The sequence below is a fragment of the Cebus imitator genome, unplaced genomic scaffold (assembly GCF_001604975.1).
Source record: "Cebus imitator isolate Cc_AM_T3 unplaced genomic scaffold, Cebus_imitator-1.0 Scaffold5, whole genome shotgun sequence".
In the NCBI taxonomy this organism is placed as follows: domain Eukaryota; kingdom Metazoa; phylum Chordata; class Mammalia; order Primates; family Cebidae; genus Cebus; species Cebus imitator.
The window spans coordinates 13659448-13678562 of record NW_016107320.1 but is presented as its reverse complement, the minus strand read 5'-3'; the positions used below and the strand labels follow the sequence as shown (position 1 = coordinate 13678562).

Sequence of the window (19115 nt, the reverse complement as noted above, 5' to 3'; positions counted from 1 at the left end):
GCCTCCTGGGTTCAGGCAATTCTCCTGCCTCAGCCTCCTGAGTAGCTGGGATTACAGGCACGCGCCACCATGCCCAGCTAATTTTTTGTATTTTTAATAGAGACGGGGTTTCACCATGTTGACCAGGATGGTCTTGATCTCTTGACCTCATGATCCACCCGCCTCGGCCTCCCAAAGTGCTGGGATTACAGGCGTGAGCCACCACGTCCAGCCCTGGGTTTTTTTTTTTTTAACTGTATTATTGAAAAAGCCAGTCATGAAGAGAAAAGCAGGAGTTTATTTAAAACAATGTACATTTAATATGGACTCATCTAAAATCACATGAAGTATGTCACTAAGTTCCTTGCCCTTGAACACAGCTATACATCAACCTTGTTGGAATAATTGTAGTCCTGAGGCAGCTTTTATAAGTGAATATAAAGATATATGTTTGTGGCCGGGCACGGTGGCTCATGCCTGTAATCCCAGCACTTTGGGAGGCTGAGGCAGGCAGACCACGAAGTCAGGAGATCGAGACCATCCTGGCCAACATGGTGAAACCCCATCTCTACTAAAAATACAAAAATTAGCTGGGCGAGATGGTGTGTGCCTATAGTCCCAGCTACTTGAGAGGCTGAGGCAGGAGAATCGCTTGAACTGGGGAGACGGAGGTTGCAGTGAGCCGAGATCTCACCACGGCACTCCAGCCTGGGCAACAGACGGAGACTCTGTCTCATTTTTAAAAAAAAGAAAAAGATACATGTTTGTGTCAGTTGCTCTGCTGAGTTGATTATGGTCTTGGTTGTTACTCCACAGTTCGGCGGTCAGGCCTACAGCGATGTGGAACACACTTCAGTCCAGTGCCGCGCCCTAGATGGAATTGAGTGTGCCAGTCCTAGGACCTTCCTACGAGAAAATAAACCTTGTATAAAGTAAGCATGACTTTAAATGGTGTAGTTGGTACTTGGTTGGAGGTGGAGCCATTTTCCTTGTCTTTTTTTTTTTTTTTTTTTTCTTCTAGTCGGGCAATTATTTCATTTTTTTCTTTCAAGCCATCTTCAGAACCCTATTTATAAAAACAAAAGCTATGGTTTTTTTTTTTTTTGTCTCTGTTTTTTAAGAGACAGGATCTTACTCTGTTGCCCAGGCTGGGGTGCAGTGGTGCAGTCACGGCTTACTGCAGCCTGGCCCTCCTGGGCTGAAGCAGTCCTCCTGCCTCAGCCTCCCGCGTATCTGAGACAACAGGCACATGCCACTGTGCTTAGCTTAGCTCGTTGTTATTTTTTGGTATGACTATTTTTAAGCACCAAAGAGGGACTGTGACTACCACTGTGCATAATTCATTGACAGAAACAGTATGTTTATGGTAGAGAGGACTCTGGCCTTGAGCCCAGAAGGTAAGTGCTAACTGTCTCTTTCTCTAAGTGCCTTTGAGCACTCAGTTTATCCCTCATCTACAAAATTTGGGCCATATGATCTAGCCCCAAAATTCCAACAATAGGGATAAATCTTGTGCAAATTACCTTAGTATTTCAGGAATAAAGGTTTTATTATAAAAAGTGTGGGCTCCACACTCTGAAAATCAGTTTATCTTAAAGGTAAAGGATCGTCATTTCTGTAAATTCTGCTTGAAGACACAGAATTGCCTTATACAGTTTGCTAACTGAAGAGTCTGTGGCTGTGATGAGTAATATTAGAGTAACTGCAGCTATGTCAGCACAGTGTATAAAGGCAGAGCCTTATGAAGAAGTCCTTGCTTTTCGCTGCCACAAAACAACAGAGAAGAGTATATGAAGATCCAGTGTTCATTTAAGGACAGGGCTTCCTTAGAGAACTACATGCAGGAAGCCAGCTGAGTCTCTTGAAAAGACCCTCTACAGAGCAGGATGGGAGCCCAGACTCCTCCTCCTACCATGGTGCCAGTTGTGTAAATGTGCTTGATGACTTCTTGTCCAGTCCAACTGTAAGTCCGTATTTGTTCTTTGAGATCTCCATATCTTAGCAAGTATTCTATTGAGACCCTCTACAAACCAGAGATTCTTAAAGGAGAGTAAAATAAGGGTGAAGAGGATATATTATAAATATATATATATATATATATATATTTAGAGATGGGGCCTTTTCTGTTGCCCAGGCTGGAGTATAGTGGCACAAAAGGTGATCCTCCCACCTCAGCCTCCTGATTAGCTGGAACTACAGGCATAGTCTACCACAGCTGGCTAATTATTACTGGTTTTTTGTTTGTTTGTTTTTGTTTTTGGGACAGGGTCTTGCTGTGTTGCCTAGGTTGGCCTGGAACTCCTGGGCTCAAATGCCCCTCCTTCCTTGGCCTCCCAAAGTGCTGGGATTATAGACATGAACCACCACGACTTGGTCAAAAAGTTTTTTAAATTATTTTACGTTGTGACATTTGACATCTTAAAAACCTTTCTGGCTATGAGGAGACTGCCTTTACTGAAGCTAGTCATTTCTTGGAGATAGCAGAGGGCCCAACAGGGAGCATGCCTTTGATATGCAAACTAGTTCAGATACATATGTTCTGTTTCTGGCCTATACACCCCAGTAAATAATATTCTTCTGCCTTAATCTTCTCAGGGCCAAGTGCCAGGCAACCAGGGATCACTCCTATACCTTAGAGCCTGCTGAAGTTATTCAAACTAGCCAATTCTAAACTATTTGCCCTGCCCAGTCTTGCCTTTCCTAAGAAACCCCAAGGAAGATAGTGACCTAAAACCTTCCCCTTGCTTCTTTCAACCCCCCCCCCGCCAGGTATCTTTGCCAGGTAGCCCTGTGCCTCCTGTCTCTAGGACCTATGAATATAATAAACTTTGGTTTTTCCTGAGCCTCTCACCTCACTGACCATATCATAAAAGAAAACAAAATGGAGGGTAAAAGGCCACAGAGGGTCCACTGCACCTTCTCATCACTTATGTTAAATTCACTAATCGTTAAGTGTTTAAATTTTTGTGCAATCAGACATCTTCCTTTTTGTTCCTTTCACCTAGGTATACTGGACATTACTTCATAACCACTTTACTCTATTCCTTCTTCCTGGGATGTTTTGGCGTGGATCGATTCTGCTTGGGACACACTGGCACTGCAGTAGGGAAGCTGTTGACACTTGGAGGACTTGGGATTTGGTGGTTTGTTGACCTCATTTTGCTAATTACTGGAGGGCTGATGCCAAGTGATGGCAGCAACTGGTGCACTGTTTACTAAAAAGAGCTGCTGTCAAGGCCCAGGGAGGCAGGTGAAAGCTCTGTCTTCTGAATTCATCTCTGCAGACTCAAACTCTTCTTTGATATCAGACCTGATGTTATTTTCCCTCTTTTGAGGTTTTGGTTAAGAAGGCTTCTTTGAACTTCAGAATTTCAACCCAGATTTTACCTTACAGACTAGAAATGACAAGCAAAAAGTGTTGTGGGGATCAAATTGTACCTTTCCTCGTGCACAAAACATAAAGGATAGTGACGAGTTTACAAGCTGTGGATGAGTTTCCAGAGTCTTCCTTTCTGTACACTGCTATATGTTCAGTCCGTCAGAGCAAGTGGATTTAACAAGTTGAGCCAAGTGAATACTTGTATCCATATTCCTTTTGTGACCCTGGGTCTATCTACAAGGAGATTTGAAGCTGAACAATGAAAATCTTCAGCAGAAGTGGAAATGGCCATGGAATGTAATACACACTGAAAGTCTGACTTTCTGAATCTAAATGCAGTATAAATTTTGCCAACCTGGAGTACTGACTGTATGAGTATTTTCAGTATGAGGAGTAAACTCAAAATTGTATTTGTTTTGCAGTCATTTGAAATGAACCACCCTATTAAGCTCTCTTGTGTCTCCATTATGTTCCAGAGGCAGTATATGCAGCACAATAATTTCTTCATTTCAATTATGTTTTGAAAGCCAGCGGCATCAGACATGTGAATTGAGCTACTCCTCCTGGCAGAATTGTCCAATCCAAAAATCAGCATTTACCAGCCCATGGTAATAAGATTTCCTACAAGTTTCTATAAAACTGTTCTTCGTGATTAGGTGAGATAAAGTAAGGAGCCTTGTGGCTTCGAAAAGAAAAATAAACTTCTGCTAAATTGGGACGTGATTTATGAGAGCAAAGAGAAATAGCACATTCTCAAAAGAAGCACGATACTAAAGCTCTCCCTGTGGGCTGCAGCAGTCAGAAAGAGATACAGCCACACTTTTTTATTCCCAAATAACCAAGAATTAAAGGAGATGTTCCAAACTGTAAGTGGTTTTAAAAACTCAGTTCCCATCCTTCGCAGTCCAAGTTGAAAAGAACTATTAAATATAAAATCAAAGGCAGAGGCCGGGCGTGTTGGCTCACACCTGTAATCCAAGCACTTTGGAGGCCAAGGCAGGCGGGTCACCTGAAGTAGGGAGTTCAAGACCAGCCTGACCAACATGGTGAAACCCCATCTTTATTTTTAAAAAATAAAAAATCAAAGATGGGCAATGTGGCCAAGTGAGTGAAAGAGCCTGTTACTCAGAATAACTTACAAATTGTAGAAATAAAGTAGACCTCACTCGAAGTTTACTTCATAATAATTGACTTTAAGACCAGATATCACAGTTAACTTCCCTGGATACATTCTATCATTTTGTAGCTTTCCTAAGAATTTCTTGCTTTATCATTCCTGATGAATATAATCAATCACTGTTCTTACGTTACTAAATATGGCAATTTTGTATAAAAAATTAAAACAGATGAGCCTATTTTGTCTTGAAAGTTCTGTACCACACTGACCTTAACCTTGCTTATAACGTAACAATTGATAAACTTTTAATTCATAATCTCTATACCCTAAGTCAGTGTTTATTAAAATTTTATGGGTCATGAAGAAACTAGACCCTCTCCCCAGAAAAATGCACATAAACAGAATTTACATAGAACTTAAGGGGGTTCATCTATACAATTTATGCATGAAACAAAATCATACTTGTACCCCATAAATTTATACAAATAAAAGAGTCTCAGTTCAAGGATGCCATATATTTAAAAAAAAAAAAAAAACTTATAAGGGAAGTCTGAAAAATATAAACAAATTATAGTATTACCCAAAATAAGATGCTACTTTAAACCTTATCAAGTTCTGCCTCATTTCACACTTTTTTCTAACCTAACAATATTCATAACCCCATCGGAAGTTTTTCTTTAAAAAATAAGAAACTTTGTTCCCAGCACAGTGGCTCAAGCCTGTAATCCCTGTACATTGGGAGACTGAGGCAGGTGGATCCTTTAAGGTCAGGAGTTTGAGATCAGCCTGGCCAACATGGTAAGACTACTTCTCTAGTTAAAACATAAAATTAGCTGGGTGTGGTGGCAAGCACCTGTAATCCCAGCTACTCAGGATGCTGAGGTAGGAGAACCACTTGAACCCGGGAGGCAGAAGTTGCAGTGAGCCGAGATGCTGCCCCTGCACTCCAGCCTGGATGACAAGAGCAAGACTTTGTCCCAAGAAAGAAAAAACTTTGGCAGCTCCAAGACTTGAAGTAATTTATGTTGCCGGGGGAAGAGCTTGGTTAAAAGGCTAAAAGACTGGAAACTACTGAAGATGCCCTTGTCACAGTCAGGAAAGCTGCTGGAAACAAAAGTTGTTCTTACTGTTAGAGTGGTAATTTAATTTCAGAATCATCAGTATTCCTGTGTGACAATCCAAAGCTTCCATCTGACTTCTTAGTAACACCCATTCTCCATCTACCCACAAACCTGGCCAAATGTGATACAACCTGAAAACCTGATGCACTAAAGGAGTATCACTTAAAAATTGATTGCCTTTGCACTTTATTCAGGTTGTTTCTTAAATTTTGGTAGATCTATTTGTATATGTTTGTATTATATCTAGTTTATGGCTATATAGAAGGTTTAAAATACTGCAGTGTTGGCCGGGCGCAGTGGCTCACACCTGTAATCCCAGCACTTTGGGAGGCCGAAGCGGGCGGATCACGAGGTCAAGAGATCGAGGCCATTGTCGCCATGATGAAACCCCGTCTCTACTAAAAATACAAAAATTAGCCGGGTGTGGTGGCACGCACCTGTAGTCCCAGCTATTCGGGAGGCTGAGGCGGAAGAATCGCTTGAACCCAAGAGGCGGAGGTTGCAGTGAGCCGAGATTGCGCCACTGCACTCCAGCCTGGTGACAGAGCAAGACTCCGTCTAAAAAAAAAAAAAAACAAAAAAAAAAATACTGCAGTGTCCTTCTTTCAAGGTTAAATTAGAAACTGCCTGTTTTTTAGTTGTTTCTTATCTTTAATAAAATGTTACCATTTCCCCCAGACTTCCTGGCACCATGTTCTTCTCTCACTTGGCATAGTCAGGCATCTTGGGAACAGTATTAATACCCCAACCTAATGATCCCTGAATGTATGTATGTGTTTAAAACTCCATTTTCCTTTTTTAATTGTAATTTCATAAAAGATTACCATTTTTCTTTATTTCTGCAGTGCATGTGCAGGATATGCAGGTCTGTTACATAAGTGAATGTGTGCCATGGCGGTTTGCTGTACCTATCAGCCCATCACCTGCATGTTAAGCCCAACATGCATTAGCTATTTTTCCTAATGCTCTCCCTTTCCCTCCACCCTACCCCCTGCCAGGACCCCGTATGTGTTGTTCTCCTCCCTATGTTTATGTGTTCTCATTGTTCGGCTACCACTTATAAGTGAGAACATGCAGCATTTGGTTTTCTGTTCTTGTGTTAGTTTGCTAAGGATAATGGCTTCCAGCTCCATCCATGTTCCTACAGAGTACTATTCCTTTTCATGGTTGTGTAATATTCCATGGTGTATATGTACCACATTTTCTTTATCCAGTCTGTCATTGATGGGCCTTTGGGTTGATACCATCCATTTTTCTTTATAAGAAAAAGATCCAGAAACCTCATGTTTGGTACATCTTCATACAAACCAGGTAATATAACTGTTTTTTTTGTTTTTTTGTGTTTTTTTGTTTTTTTTTATAATCCCACTTTAAAGCAAGGTATTTAATTGATTATTTCAGGTGTGACTGTCAGGAACAAATTACTTCTTCCCCGGAGAACAACCATGGAAAGGGAATCACTGTCAAGAGCTTCAACAACATCGGTTGTGGTAGTAACAGGTTTCCTATTTATGTTGACAATTACATCGTGGCCTCTCAATCCAGAGCTGAGAGAGAGAGAAAAAAAAAAAAAAGACCATGAAACTCTAAGAAGAATTTTACTTATCCCCATCTATAATTTAATATGTCTGTCTTAATGGCACTATTTTGCTGGCATTGAGTGTACAGAAATCCAGAAATAGCCTCAATCCTTCCAAATCTTAAAGCTATTCTAAAATATGCTGCAAAAAAGTCACCTGGAGGAAAACTGTCTTATTTACTTTTACAAAATTAATTCCCTGTCGGAATCATGTGAGAAGTTTATTCCTCCCATTTTTAGGAGTTGGTTTGGAATGGGGAGTTCAGCTTTTAATTTCTATCAATCCCTGACCTCTGTGAACTTCAAACATACGCCCAGCCCCAGCAGCCAAAGTGAAAAGCCCAAGTGATATGTTTTCTCCCAGACACTTAAACCCTGATCAGTTTGATTCTGGTAGCCCACTCACTTGCCCATCTTCCCCGCAAATTTATGGAGCTGGGAAGGATGCTGAGCTGCATTATAGGAATTCTGCCTCCAGTGAATCGAAAACCCAGCAACGTCTGAGTCTAAATATGTCAAGCTCCGGCTCTAGGCTCCTTTTCCCCAAAGTTGTGACTTTATTATCTTCAACATAATTGTTTCACATAGACTGTATATTCTAGAAGCAAAAACCAGCTCCAAATAAAAACTGCAATACAGAGATAGCCATGCCAGTGATTTGTCTTAAAGGTGAAAATAGACTGAAAAAGGAAGAGCAAATGACTCCAGGAGACAGCATTTAACAGAAATGGGAAGCTCAAGGAAGAATGGTAATGTGGTTTGATCATCAAGATAGGTGGAGTTTAAAAAAAGGAAGTTTAAAGCAAGAGGATGTGAACAGAAGCTTAAGTATAGAACTAAAAGCAAGAAATACCTTAGAAAAGGACAGTTTAGGAGGACGGCTTGGGACCAGTAAGTACAAAGAAAGAACTTATAGAGAACTTACTTAGTTCATACTAGTTCTATGAGTCAGAAAAGAGAAAAACCCACAAATTACTACTATTAACCTACTATGCACCAAATATGAGGAGCTATGGCTCAGACAGGACAAATGAAGTCTGATGAAATCCCACACAAAAAACGTTACGCAAATCGTGAGAGGCTAAAGCGGGATTTCATCAGACTTGAGAACCTATCTTCTTGTCACTAAGTCACTCTGCCTCTCAGAAACAAAAAAGCAGCCACAAAAGCAGGATAATAGAAGGGTTAAGCCAGGGCCCACATCCCTGCTCTCTGCTTTCTAATTTACCGTGTTCTACAAGTTAATTAACCTCTCAGTACCACAGCTGCTTCCTCTGTAAAATAATACCTATATCATAAAACTGTTGATAGTACAAACAGGTGTATAAAACACTTCAAATAGGCCTGGAGCTGTGGCTCACTCCTGTAATCCCAGCACTTTGGGAGGATCACCTGAGGTTAGGAGTTCAAGATTAGCCTGGCCAACACAGTGAAACCTCGCCTCTAATAAAATTACAATAATTAGCTGGGTGTGTAATCCCAAATACTTGGGAAACTGAGGCAGGAGAATCACTTGAACCTAGGAGGCAGAGGTTGCAGTGAGCCGAGATCACACAATTGCACTCCAGCCTGAGGGACAAGAGTGAGACTCTGTCTCAAAAAAACAAAAAAATACCTGTTAATGAATAGTTAATAGTTACTAATACCTAATAGGCACTAAACACTTAATAGTTATTAAGTAATGACTATTCATACTGAAAGAGTGGGTTGGGAATTCCTAGCCAAATTTATTGAAACTTATGCTATTAAGTTTCAATGAGCTCTTCTTAGACTATAGAGAACCACCTCCCTCCCAAAATACAAAAAAGGCCTTTATAATTACCCAAGTCTACATCAGCACTGTCCTATAGACAATAATGCAAGCCACATATGTAATTTTAAATTTTCCTTGTAGCCACATTTTTTAAAAATTTTAAACAGATGAAATTAATTTTAATAATATATCTTATTTAACATTACATATCCAAAATATTATCATTGTAACATGGTGTTTTAAAAATTGTTAATAGGTATTTTACACTGTTTCCTGTCTTTGAAATCCACTTGAAACAACACACACCCCCAATATGCTATTATACAATGATAATATCTTTTTTTTTTTTTGAGACAGAGTCTTGCTCTGTTGCCTAGGCTGGAGTGCTGTGGTGCGTTCTCAGTTCACGGCAACCTCTGCCTCCAGTTTCAAGAAATTCTGCCTCAGCCTCCCAAATAGCTGGGACTACAGGCATGCACCACCACGCCAAGCTAATTTTTTGTATTTTTAGTAGAGATGGGGTTTCACTATGTTGGTCAGGCTGGTCTTGAACTCCTGACTTCAAATGTTCCACCCACCTTGGCCTCCAGAAGTCCTGGGATTACAGGCGTGAGCCATTGCTCCCAGCTGATAACATTGTATACAATGCAGTAATTAAAGTGAAATGCAGTTCTTCCAGAACATTTCATGGAAAAATATTTTGCGTTTGGGCACCCCCATTAACTTTTGTATTTTTAGTAGAGATGAGATTTCACTAGGTTGGCCAGGCTGGTCTCAAACTCCTGATCTCAGATGATCCACCCACCTTGGCCTATCAAAGTGCTGAGATTACAGGTGTGAGCCACTGTGCCTGGCCTGGGTTTTTTAATTTAAATTAATTTAATTTAATTCAAAATTCAGTTCCTCAGTCACAGCGGCCACACTTATGTGTTCAGTACATACTACATGTGGGTAGTGGCCACTGTATTGGTCAGACCAAGTCTATATACCCCCCATGGGTTTTACGGCGGCACACATCTAGAAAAAGCAAAGGTAGACGACAAAGGCCTGCCCTTCTCTTACCTTTCAGCAGACGTCCCTTCGATCACTTTACATACATAAACCCCAGAACTCACATTGGGGAAAGCTGGATCACGCATTTTCATTTCTTGAATAAGGCTAAGGGAAGTGAGAAGATTAGGAAACACACTGAATTAGCCCTGGTAAAAGCCTGGAACTCTCAGTAGGAGTCTGTTCTGCTCAAGGTTCACAGGGGTCTAGGAAGACTCCATCGAGCTAATCACAATCATTCTAATCAGCCTGGGGGTGCAGGCTGAGCCTTTATACCAAAGCCTAGAACCACTAGACATTATAAAATAGAAGCTACAGTGAAATAAACTATGTATAGCCAGTGCTGACACAGGCAGAGGCAGATACATAACCCTGAGACAGATAGGGCCTAGGGTCACAAGAGTGTGGCCCACGTGGCTCAGCTTTTCTGCTAAGCCTGTGCAGCTACAGTTTTTGCCTCTGAAAAACAACCCAGACATATTCAAACACAGGCTTATGGCATAGTGAGGGGCAGCATTTGCAGACCCAGATATTTCTTCTGTGAAAACGCTTTTCACAGAAAGCGTTTTCTGTGGAAAGGAAAGGAAAGTTATGTGTTATAACAAAACCTCTTTCCTATTAGCACAGTTTAAAAGACACCCACGTTCCAGGATCTCTTTGCCATCATAGCTGTCCTTTCAGGTTACTGCATGAAACATCGGCTTCAGGGAACCTCTGTCATGAGCACTTACACTCCCCCCACCCAGCTCTCTGCCTCCAACCCTGGGTTTCATTTCCACATTAGCTCAGTCCAAATATTTCTGGGCACAACTCATGCTTGGCTTTTGCCTAGTCCCGCCATATTGCTGCCCGAATCACCATTATAGAAGCTGAGTACAAATGAGTGACCCAGTCGTCTACAGGATTCAGATGGCTGTCTCCGGGCTGGGCGAGGTGGCTCACACCTGTAATCCCAGCACTTTGGGAGTCCAAGGCAGGTGGATCACTAGAGGTCAGGAGTTCAAGACTAGCCTGGCCAACATAGTGAAACCCCATCTGTACTAAAAATATAAAAATTAGCTGGGCGTGGTGGTGGGTGCCTGTAGTCCCAGCTACTCAGGAGGCTGAGGCAAGAGAACTGCTTGAACCCAGAAGGCAGAGGTTGCAGTAAACCAAGATCATGCCACTGCACTCCAACCGAGGTGACAAGAGCAAGAGTCTGTCTCAGAAAAAAAAAAAAAATGTTTTCACCTTTTGGTGCATTTTAGAGTTCAGATTTTTTTTCATTAGTGATGTTCAGTCTGTACTAAAATACCTGAAAAAAAAAAAAAAAAAAAAAAAAAAAAAAAAAAAAAAAAAAAAAAAAAAAAAAAAAAAAAAAAAAAAAAAAAAATGGCTGTCACCACAAACGATTGAGTGTTTCTGAAAAGCACAAGAGGAGAGTCCCGCAAAAAACCCAATTTGCTTTACCTTTCAACTGGCGCTCATGGTATTCTGCCAAGAACTCCCTAACTCGATCTGAAGGAACTGCAAAGGAGATTCCATCAGTCATCCTCAATGTATTGACGCCAATCACATCACCATCCTGGCAAGGGAGGGGACATCATTCAGTCATGAAGTTTTGCAAACTGAAGAGTGCAAGACCAGAACCAGCAGAGGAAGGAGTAAAGCTAGTTACTTAGGGTCAGAAAACAGGGCCGAGACGAACTTTGCACATCTTCAAAAGAGAGCAACGGATGTTCCTTTTTAAGGCAAATAGTGTGATGGAACAGCAAACGGTGACTGCACATGCACGGAAGTTACCTTCTTTTCACCGCCAAAGGATAAAGGATGCTGAGGATTTTTTTAAATCTTGAGCTTATTTTTTTCTTTGGTAAGTTACATTGACTTTGAAAGTGAGCCACAGTTTGTATTTTGACACAGGTAGAAGGACAAGGAGTATTTGCCTTTTTAATTATTTAACTGAAACTAAAAATAAACATGGAAAAGGTAAAAAGCTGTGGGATTGTCAGCAACACTGCATTGAAACTATTCAGAAAAATTGACGAAATTGACCTTAGGGAACAAAGCTCTGCTAAGCTAAAGGTATGAGGCAGAAAATATTTTCCTCTTTATGTACCTCATCTTCCTTCAGCCTTTGTTAGGTAATGGGAAAGGATAGAAAAGAGATTTCTTATTTATTTATTTATTTATTTATTTATTTATTTATTTATTTTGAGATGGAGTCTTGCTGTGTTGCCCAGGCTGGAGTGCGTTAGTGCAATCTCGGCTCATTGTAACCTCTGCCTCCCAGGTTCAAGCGATTCTCCTGCCTCAGCCTCCCAAGTAGCTGGGATTACAGGCTTGTGCCACCACACCCAGCTATTTTTTTTTCCTTTTTTCTTTTTTTTTTTTTTTTCTGTATTTTTAGTAGAAACAGGTTTCACCATGTTGGCCAGGCTGGTTTTGAACTCCTTTCAGATGATCCACTCTCCTCAGCCTCTCCAAGTGGTGGGATTACAGGAGTGGGCCACCGCACCTGGCCAGAAAAGAGATTTCTGGTTGTATTAAACTACAGATTGTAATTCAGTAGGTCTGGGGTGTGGCCTGAAATTCTGCATTTCATCGATGCTCTAGTAAACTCATTGTCTAATGGAAAAGGCAGAAACAAAACAAATAAAAATTACATGAAATGCTATGAATAAAAAAAAAATCATTTTGCATACTATTCATTCTAAAAGCAAATGTAATATTTAAACAGGAACCAAAAGCAATCAGTGCAAAGGGACTCAGAAAAGATGATCACAAGCTGTATGTCAGACAGCATTGCACTCTCTTAGGTTTTCACATGTATTTGAGCAACTGGAAACCCTGGTATTTCCACTAGAGACACAGAATATGACAGAGCAATGTATTTGGGAGGCTGAGGCAGGCAGCTCCCTTGCAGTCAGGAGTGCTGGTTGTGGCTTTTCTGTCACCTGTAAGCAGGGCAAGAGGTCAAGACTAAAAACTTGGACATTACGTAATCAACATTTTTAAATGAGAGACAGTTCTTCATATGCAGCATCAGGGGACCTTCAAGGAGCTACATTTCATAGCACAGCCGGTCATTTGGCATAAGTCTGGGTTTAATATCCAGGGCTTTTGGCACAGGGTGGTGGCTTACACCTGTAATCCTAGCACTTTGGGAGGCTGAGGCGGGAGGAGATCACTTGAGCTCAGGGGTTAGAGACCAGCCTGGGCAATATAGTGAGACCTCATCTCTGTTAAATAAATAAATAAATAAATTCCAGGGCTTTTGGTAACTAGCCAATGAAACCAGAAAGCATGAGGAAGAGAAAAAGTTCAAAGGAAGCTGGAGCTAGAACCCTAGTGTTCTCAGTGGGATGAGATCACACACCAGGATAACAATCTTGAATTTTTTTCTAACCATTGACTTAAGGTCCAAAAACAGAAAAGCACCATTCCACAGCTCTCTACACAAGAGTAGCACTCGAGTCTGCATCATGGAATATGTAAAGACATTTTTTTCTGTTTTTGTAGATACGGTGTCTTGCTATGTTGCCCAGGCTAGTCTCGAACTCCTGACCCCAAGCAATCCTCCCAAATGTGCTGGGATTAAAGGGGTGAGTCACCATCCCTGGCCTGGAATTAATAAAGTCTTTGAAAGTTAGGAAGAAACATGAAGCAACAAGGAAAGTGGCCACTTACCAAGTTCACCAGAGGACCACCAGAATTCCCTTGCTAAAAGCAAAATGTGAAAAAGACATCAGTGAAGCCAATGAATACATTTCCCCTTGTTCTTTACCAATTTACCAAAAGCAGCCCACTATAGTAAGCTCCTTTCGCCCCCAGGCTGGCAAAATTGTGCCCCTATCATCACCAGTACTGAAGTCAGTGCAGGTAAAGAACAATAGCAGTGGGACACCACCTTCTCTCTCTTTTTTTTTTTTTTTGAGATGGAGTCTCACCCTGTCACCCAGGCTAAAGTGCAATGGCGCAATCTCAGCTCACTGCAACCTCCGCCTCCCAGATTCAAGCAATTCTCCTGCCTCAGCCTCCTCAGTAGCCGGGATTACAGGTGTGTGCCACCACGCCTGGCTAATTTTTTTGTATTTTTAGTGTAGATGGAATTTCACCATGTTGACCAGGCTGGTCTTGAACTGCTGACTTCATGATCTGCCCGCCTCGGCCTCCCAAAATGTTGGGATTACAGCCGTAAGCCACCCTGCCCCATCAAGGAACCCCCACCTTCTTACAGGAAGCGTGACCTCCACAACAGACCACCCAATAGCACGGATGCCAGTGATCACATCAGACAGGCCGGACTCTAACAAAGTGGCATTCCATTCCTCCCACAGTGATTTAACCAAACCTGGACATCCCCAAAAGACCAAAGGGGTCACTCTGATATTTTCTTCTCACTGAACTGCCAATCTTGTATGATCTGAGGATAGGCCTCCTAAGTCAGCGATCCTCAAACTTTTTGGCACAGGGACCACCTTTGTGGAAGACAATTTTTCCATGGATGGAGAGGCAGTTTGGGATGAAACTGCTCCACTTCAGATCATCAGGCATGAGTTAGATTCTCTTAAAAAACAAGAAACCTAGATCCCTCACATGCGCAGTTCACAATAGAGTTTGTTCTGTGAGAATCTAATGCCACTGCTGATGTGACAGGAGGCGGAGCTCAGGTGGTAATGCTCATTCGCCTGTGGCTCACCTCCTGCTGCGTGGCCCAGTTCCTAACAGGCCATGGACTTGTACCGGTCCCGTGCCCAACGGTTGAGCACCTCTGTCCTAAGTGACTTACATTAACTATGGCATCAGTCTGGATGTAGTCCATATCTGAATTCTCTATCCCCAGTTCTTTGCCTCCTCGCTGGGTGGTGCTGACAATTCCTGCAGTAGCTGTCTTCTGCAGAGAAAAAGGGCAGCCCAAAGCTACTACAAACTCTCCAGCGCGAAGGTCAGATGATCTGCCCAGCAACAGTACAGGAAGGTCAGCCTGCATGTGGCCAAAGAGGGATGAGGAGGACAGAAAGTATAAAGAAATCAAGATCAGAATTGACCAATGTGTATGTCTAACACATATATGATGCTGCCTCTATCACCTTGGCCCTTACCACCTGAGAAGCACTCACTCACACAGTTTCTATGACTGCCTTCTACTTCTTCCTCAAAGTCCGACTACTGCGAAGCTCTCAATTGTTAAGATAACTAGGATCATTTCTAAGATCGAAAATAATTACTTTGTAGAAATTACTATTAGTAGACAGCCAGTGAAGTCACTGATGAACATAAACTGACATTAGCAATTTATTCAGCATCATTCCAGCTCAAATGTTAACAGTCAAAGTGAATAAGCCACAAACAGAAAGGAGATCACCCAGGGCAACGGTAATGTGCATGCAAATCACCTAGGGATGTTATGTAAATGCAGGTTCTGAGTCAGCGCATCTATCTGGCTGAAGGTTGAGATTCTGAATTTCTAAAAAGCTCTCAGACACCATGTGGATATATCTGGTGTGCAGACCACCAGTACTATGTGTAGCAAGGACTTTAAAGTATTCCTTAGCAGCTTTGAGTCCATTGCAGTAATTTCTGATATCCTAAGACAAGTAGAGAGAGAATTTTCCCGGAAGCAGCATCTGTTGAAGAAGGAGTTGAAGGAGGGGGAAAAAAAAAAAAAAAAAGACTGTTTGATAGTTCATAGAAACAGGGGGCCAGGCGCAGTGGCTCACCTCTGTAATCCCAGCACTTTGGGAGGCTGAGGTGGGTGGATCACCTGAGGTCAGGAGTTCAAGACCAGCCTGGCCAACGTGATAAAACCCTGTCTTTATTAAAAGCACAAAAATTAGCCAGGTGTGGTCGTGGGCACCTGTAATCCCAGCTATTCAGGAGGCTGAGGCAGAAGAATTACTTGAGCCCAGGAGGTATATGTTGCAGTGAGCTGAGATTGAGCCACTGCACTCCAGCCTGGGTGATAGAGGGAGATTGTCTCACCAAAAAAAAAGAAGGGAGGAAGGAAGGAGGAAAGGGAGGAAGGAAGGAAAGAAGGAAGGAAGGAAAAGAGAGAGAGAAAGAGAAAGGAAGAAAAGGAAAGAAGGAAGGGAGGGAGAGAAAGAAAGAAAAAAAGAAGGAAAGGGAGAAATAGGGATACACAGACAGGCATGGAAGCAAATCAAAGAGGGAGTCAAGAACAGAAAGAAACCAGAGAAAAGCATATACTTGACAGAAGAGATGTGGTGTGAGAGTGTAGTGGAGCAGAAGGTATCAGCAAATAGATGAAAATCCCCAAATATGCAGACTCTGACTCAGCCCTGAAATACTCACATTCGGTTCAATCTTAATCACCGCAAGATCCAATTTAAGGTCAATATCCTTGATAATGGCTTCATAGTGGGCCCCACTCTGAAGCTCCACCTCAATCCCCTGCTGGTTCATGACAACATGGGCACTGGTAATAATGAGCCCGTCCTCAGACACTATGAACCCAGAGCCACTGTACACAGGAACTGGCTTGCTGCCGGGAAGTAACCTGTCTCCACAAGACAACAGTGTCAACAGAGGGCAAGAAAGGTAGGGAATACAGCCATATAATCTGAGAGTCAGGAGAACTTCACTCTTATTAAACATACCTCCATCAGAGTTTTATTTTGTTTTGTTTTTTAGACAGAATCTCACTCTGTTGCCCATGCTGGAGAGCAGTGGCAAGATCTCGGATCACTGCAACCTCTGTCTCCCAGATTCAAGCAATTCTCCTGCCTCAGCCTTCCAAGTAGCTGGGATTGCAGGCATGCACCACCACATCCGGCTAATTTTTGTATTTTCTTTTTTTCAAAACCACAATCAGAAGAAATTTTTGTATTTTTAGCAGAGACAGGGTTTTGCCATGTTGGCCAGGCTGGTCTCAAACTCCTGACGTCAGGTGATTGACCCACCTCCACCTCCCAAAGTGCTGGGATTACAGGAGTGAGCCACCATGCCTGGCCTTCCATCACAGTTTTCTCAGACATTTCACTTTTCCCTGGCTATGCGTAAATTTTCTCTATGTATTAATTATGCATGTACATGGACCCGGCCATCTCTTGTGAGCATGGTTGAGAGCTGGCTCTAGCTCTCCTTTTCCAGGGACACTGCTTCTTCAGAGCTGGTTAGTGTAGCAACCCGTGGGTTCTCTGCTACAAAAAGGCTGAACCTAATGCTAATACTAGAGGCAAAAGTGAGACTTCTACCACAGTATCAAGGACCCTGACAGGAAAGAATCAACGGGCTCTGATTCTGGCTTAGTTTCCACCGGCAACTGGCCTCATGAAGTAGGGCTAATTAACCGTGCACTCTGGGTCTGGTTTTCCTTGCATGCAAAGTGGGAGCTGAGCAAGATCACGACCAAAAATGCCTGCTAAGCTGGGTGCGGTGGCTCACACCTGTAATCCCAGCACCTTGGGAGGCGAAGGTGGCAGATCATTTGGGCCCAGGAATTCGAGACCAGCCTGGGAAACTTAACAAGACCCTATCTGTACAAAAAATACAAATATTAGCTGGGTGTGGTGGCAATGCCTGCAGTCCCAGGCACCCCAGAGGCTGAGGTGGGAAGATTACTTGAGCCTGGTAGATGGAGCTGCAGTGAGCCGTGATCTGTAACTGCAATTCAGCCTTGGAGACATAGCAAGACCTTGTCTCAAAAAAAAAAGGAAAGAAAATGCCTACTAGCTCTTATATTTGACCTTCAATTTTGTCTGTGCGAGGAGTGGGAAAAGCCCCAGACACCTAAGAGGACAGGGGGAGCTCGGGTTTGGAAGTCAGCATCCGTGTGCCTCTGCTCGTTAGTTAAATGACCTCGAACAGGTTATTCAACCTTTTTGCGTCTCAGTTTCCTCACAGCGGTTTTTTGGGATTCAATGACGCTTGCGAAGGGCCTGGCGCAGGTAGGCAAGCAGGAACCACTAGCTGGGCCAGTGGAGGTCTTCCTCCTCCCCCCTTTACCTGCGCCACAGCTGCAAGTGAACCACCGATGGCGCCACCGTCTCCACCACCGGGGCGATGAAGTTGTAATTGCTCCTGAGCGGGCCTGCGCTCCTGGTCCCTATAAAAAAAAATACCGGCTCAAGGGTACGCCTCAAGGGAACCAGACCTGCTATGCTGGTTGGGAAAATGTTAAAGGCCAGTGTTCAAAACGTGCATGGGGAGAAACCAGCCAGCAGCCGGTCAAGAGCCCCTGTTAAGTAAGAAAGGAAATCGGGAACAGTGAAGTGTCGAATCCAGAAGGCAAATGACTCAGGAGGACCCTGCGCGAACTGTGCGGTCGCAGTGAGGTCTTGTGTCTATACGCTCCTCCAGAGTTAGAAAGCGTCCCGAGGGCGCGCGCACCCCGCGGCTCACCTGTATCCCTGCAGTCCCCCCACTGCACGGGCACCGCCAGGAACTCGCCCCAGCGGCGCGCGGCGCGGTTGTTCGCCCGGAGCGCGCACAGGCTGGGGTAGGTGCGTCTGTCGCTGCCGCACACGGCCGCCCCTAGCGTCGGGCAGCCGCAGGTGCTGGGCAGCCAGGGGTCCAGCGACTGGAGGCACTGCAGCCCCGGGGCACACGGCCGGCCCCGCGCCCCGCCGCAGACTTCACCCTCGGCGGCGGGGCAGACGCGGCAGCAGCGGCACAGGTCGAACACCGGCGTGGTCCCCAGCGCGCAGCGGGGCAGCGCGTAGGCTGGCAGACCGCGGGGCAGGCCAGCTGGGCTTGTAGCCTCTTAGCCCCGGCCCAGGGGACGGGCACCAGGAGCAGCAGCAGCCCCGGCAGGAGGCATCGTTCCAGCCCAGCAGGCCGCAGCTGAGGTCTAATCATCCTCCTTCCTTCCTCGTTTCCACTCTTCAGTGACTTCATCTGGACCTGCAAACGCTCCTAAATGAGCGACACTTTCTCCCGGCCACGGCGCCGCCTCCGCTGGCCCCCAAACTTTAAGGCGCAGAGCCTGGCACACCTCTCCATATACACACCCGTACATCCCCCACCACCCGCCCCCGTCCCTACCCGGAGCCAGGTCCTCCCCCAGGCAGTGAGGGGAAGGTCTCCAGCACTACCCGGAGTGGGAACCTACTTTGTGAAATCCCTAAAACCGACCATGGGGGCCGACTGATAAGAAAGCTCACCCACCCAGAGGTCAGAAGGTCCGTATTAGAAAA

At 43.8% G+C, this 19115-nt stretch overlaps 2 protein-coding genes across 2 annotated transcripts in view; one reads left to right on the top strand and one right to left on the bottom strand.

Annotated features, from left to right (window-relative positions):
* TM2D2 (TM2 domain containing 2) overlaps positions 1-3780 on the top strand; it is a 6810-nt gene extending 3030 nt beyond the window's left edge. Inside the window, exons 3-4 of the mRNA XM_017536956.2 lie at positions 796-911; positions 2985-3780. Coding sequence (XP_017392445.1) covers positions 796-911; positions 2985-3198 — 330 coding nt within the window. The 3' untranslated portion in view covers positions 3199-3780. The remainder of the gene's footprint in view (positions 1-795; positions 912-2984) is intronic.
* A 2402-nt stretch (positions 3781-6182) lies between these two features.
* Positions 6183-19043, bottom strand: HTRA4 (HtrA serine peptidase 4). The gene is given in 10 exon segments (XM_017536904.2): positions 6183-7143; positions 9991-10086; positions 10476-10533; positions 11428-11542; positions 13648-13680; positions 14750-14944; positions 16273-16477; positions 17926-18025; positions 18322-18627; positions 18630-19043. Coding segments are annotated over 10 exon segments (1458 nt in total). The 5' UTR covers positions 18817-19043; the 3' UTR covers positions 6183-6980.
* Between the last annotated feature and the right edge of the window lie 72 nt (positions 19044-19115).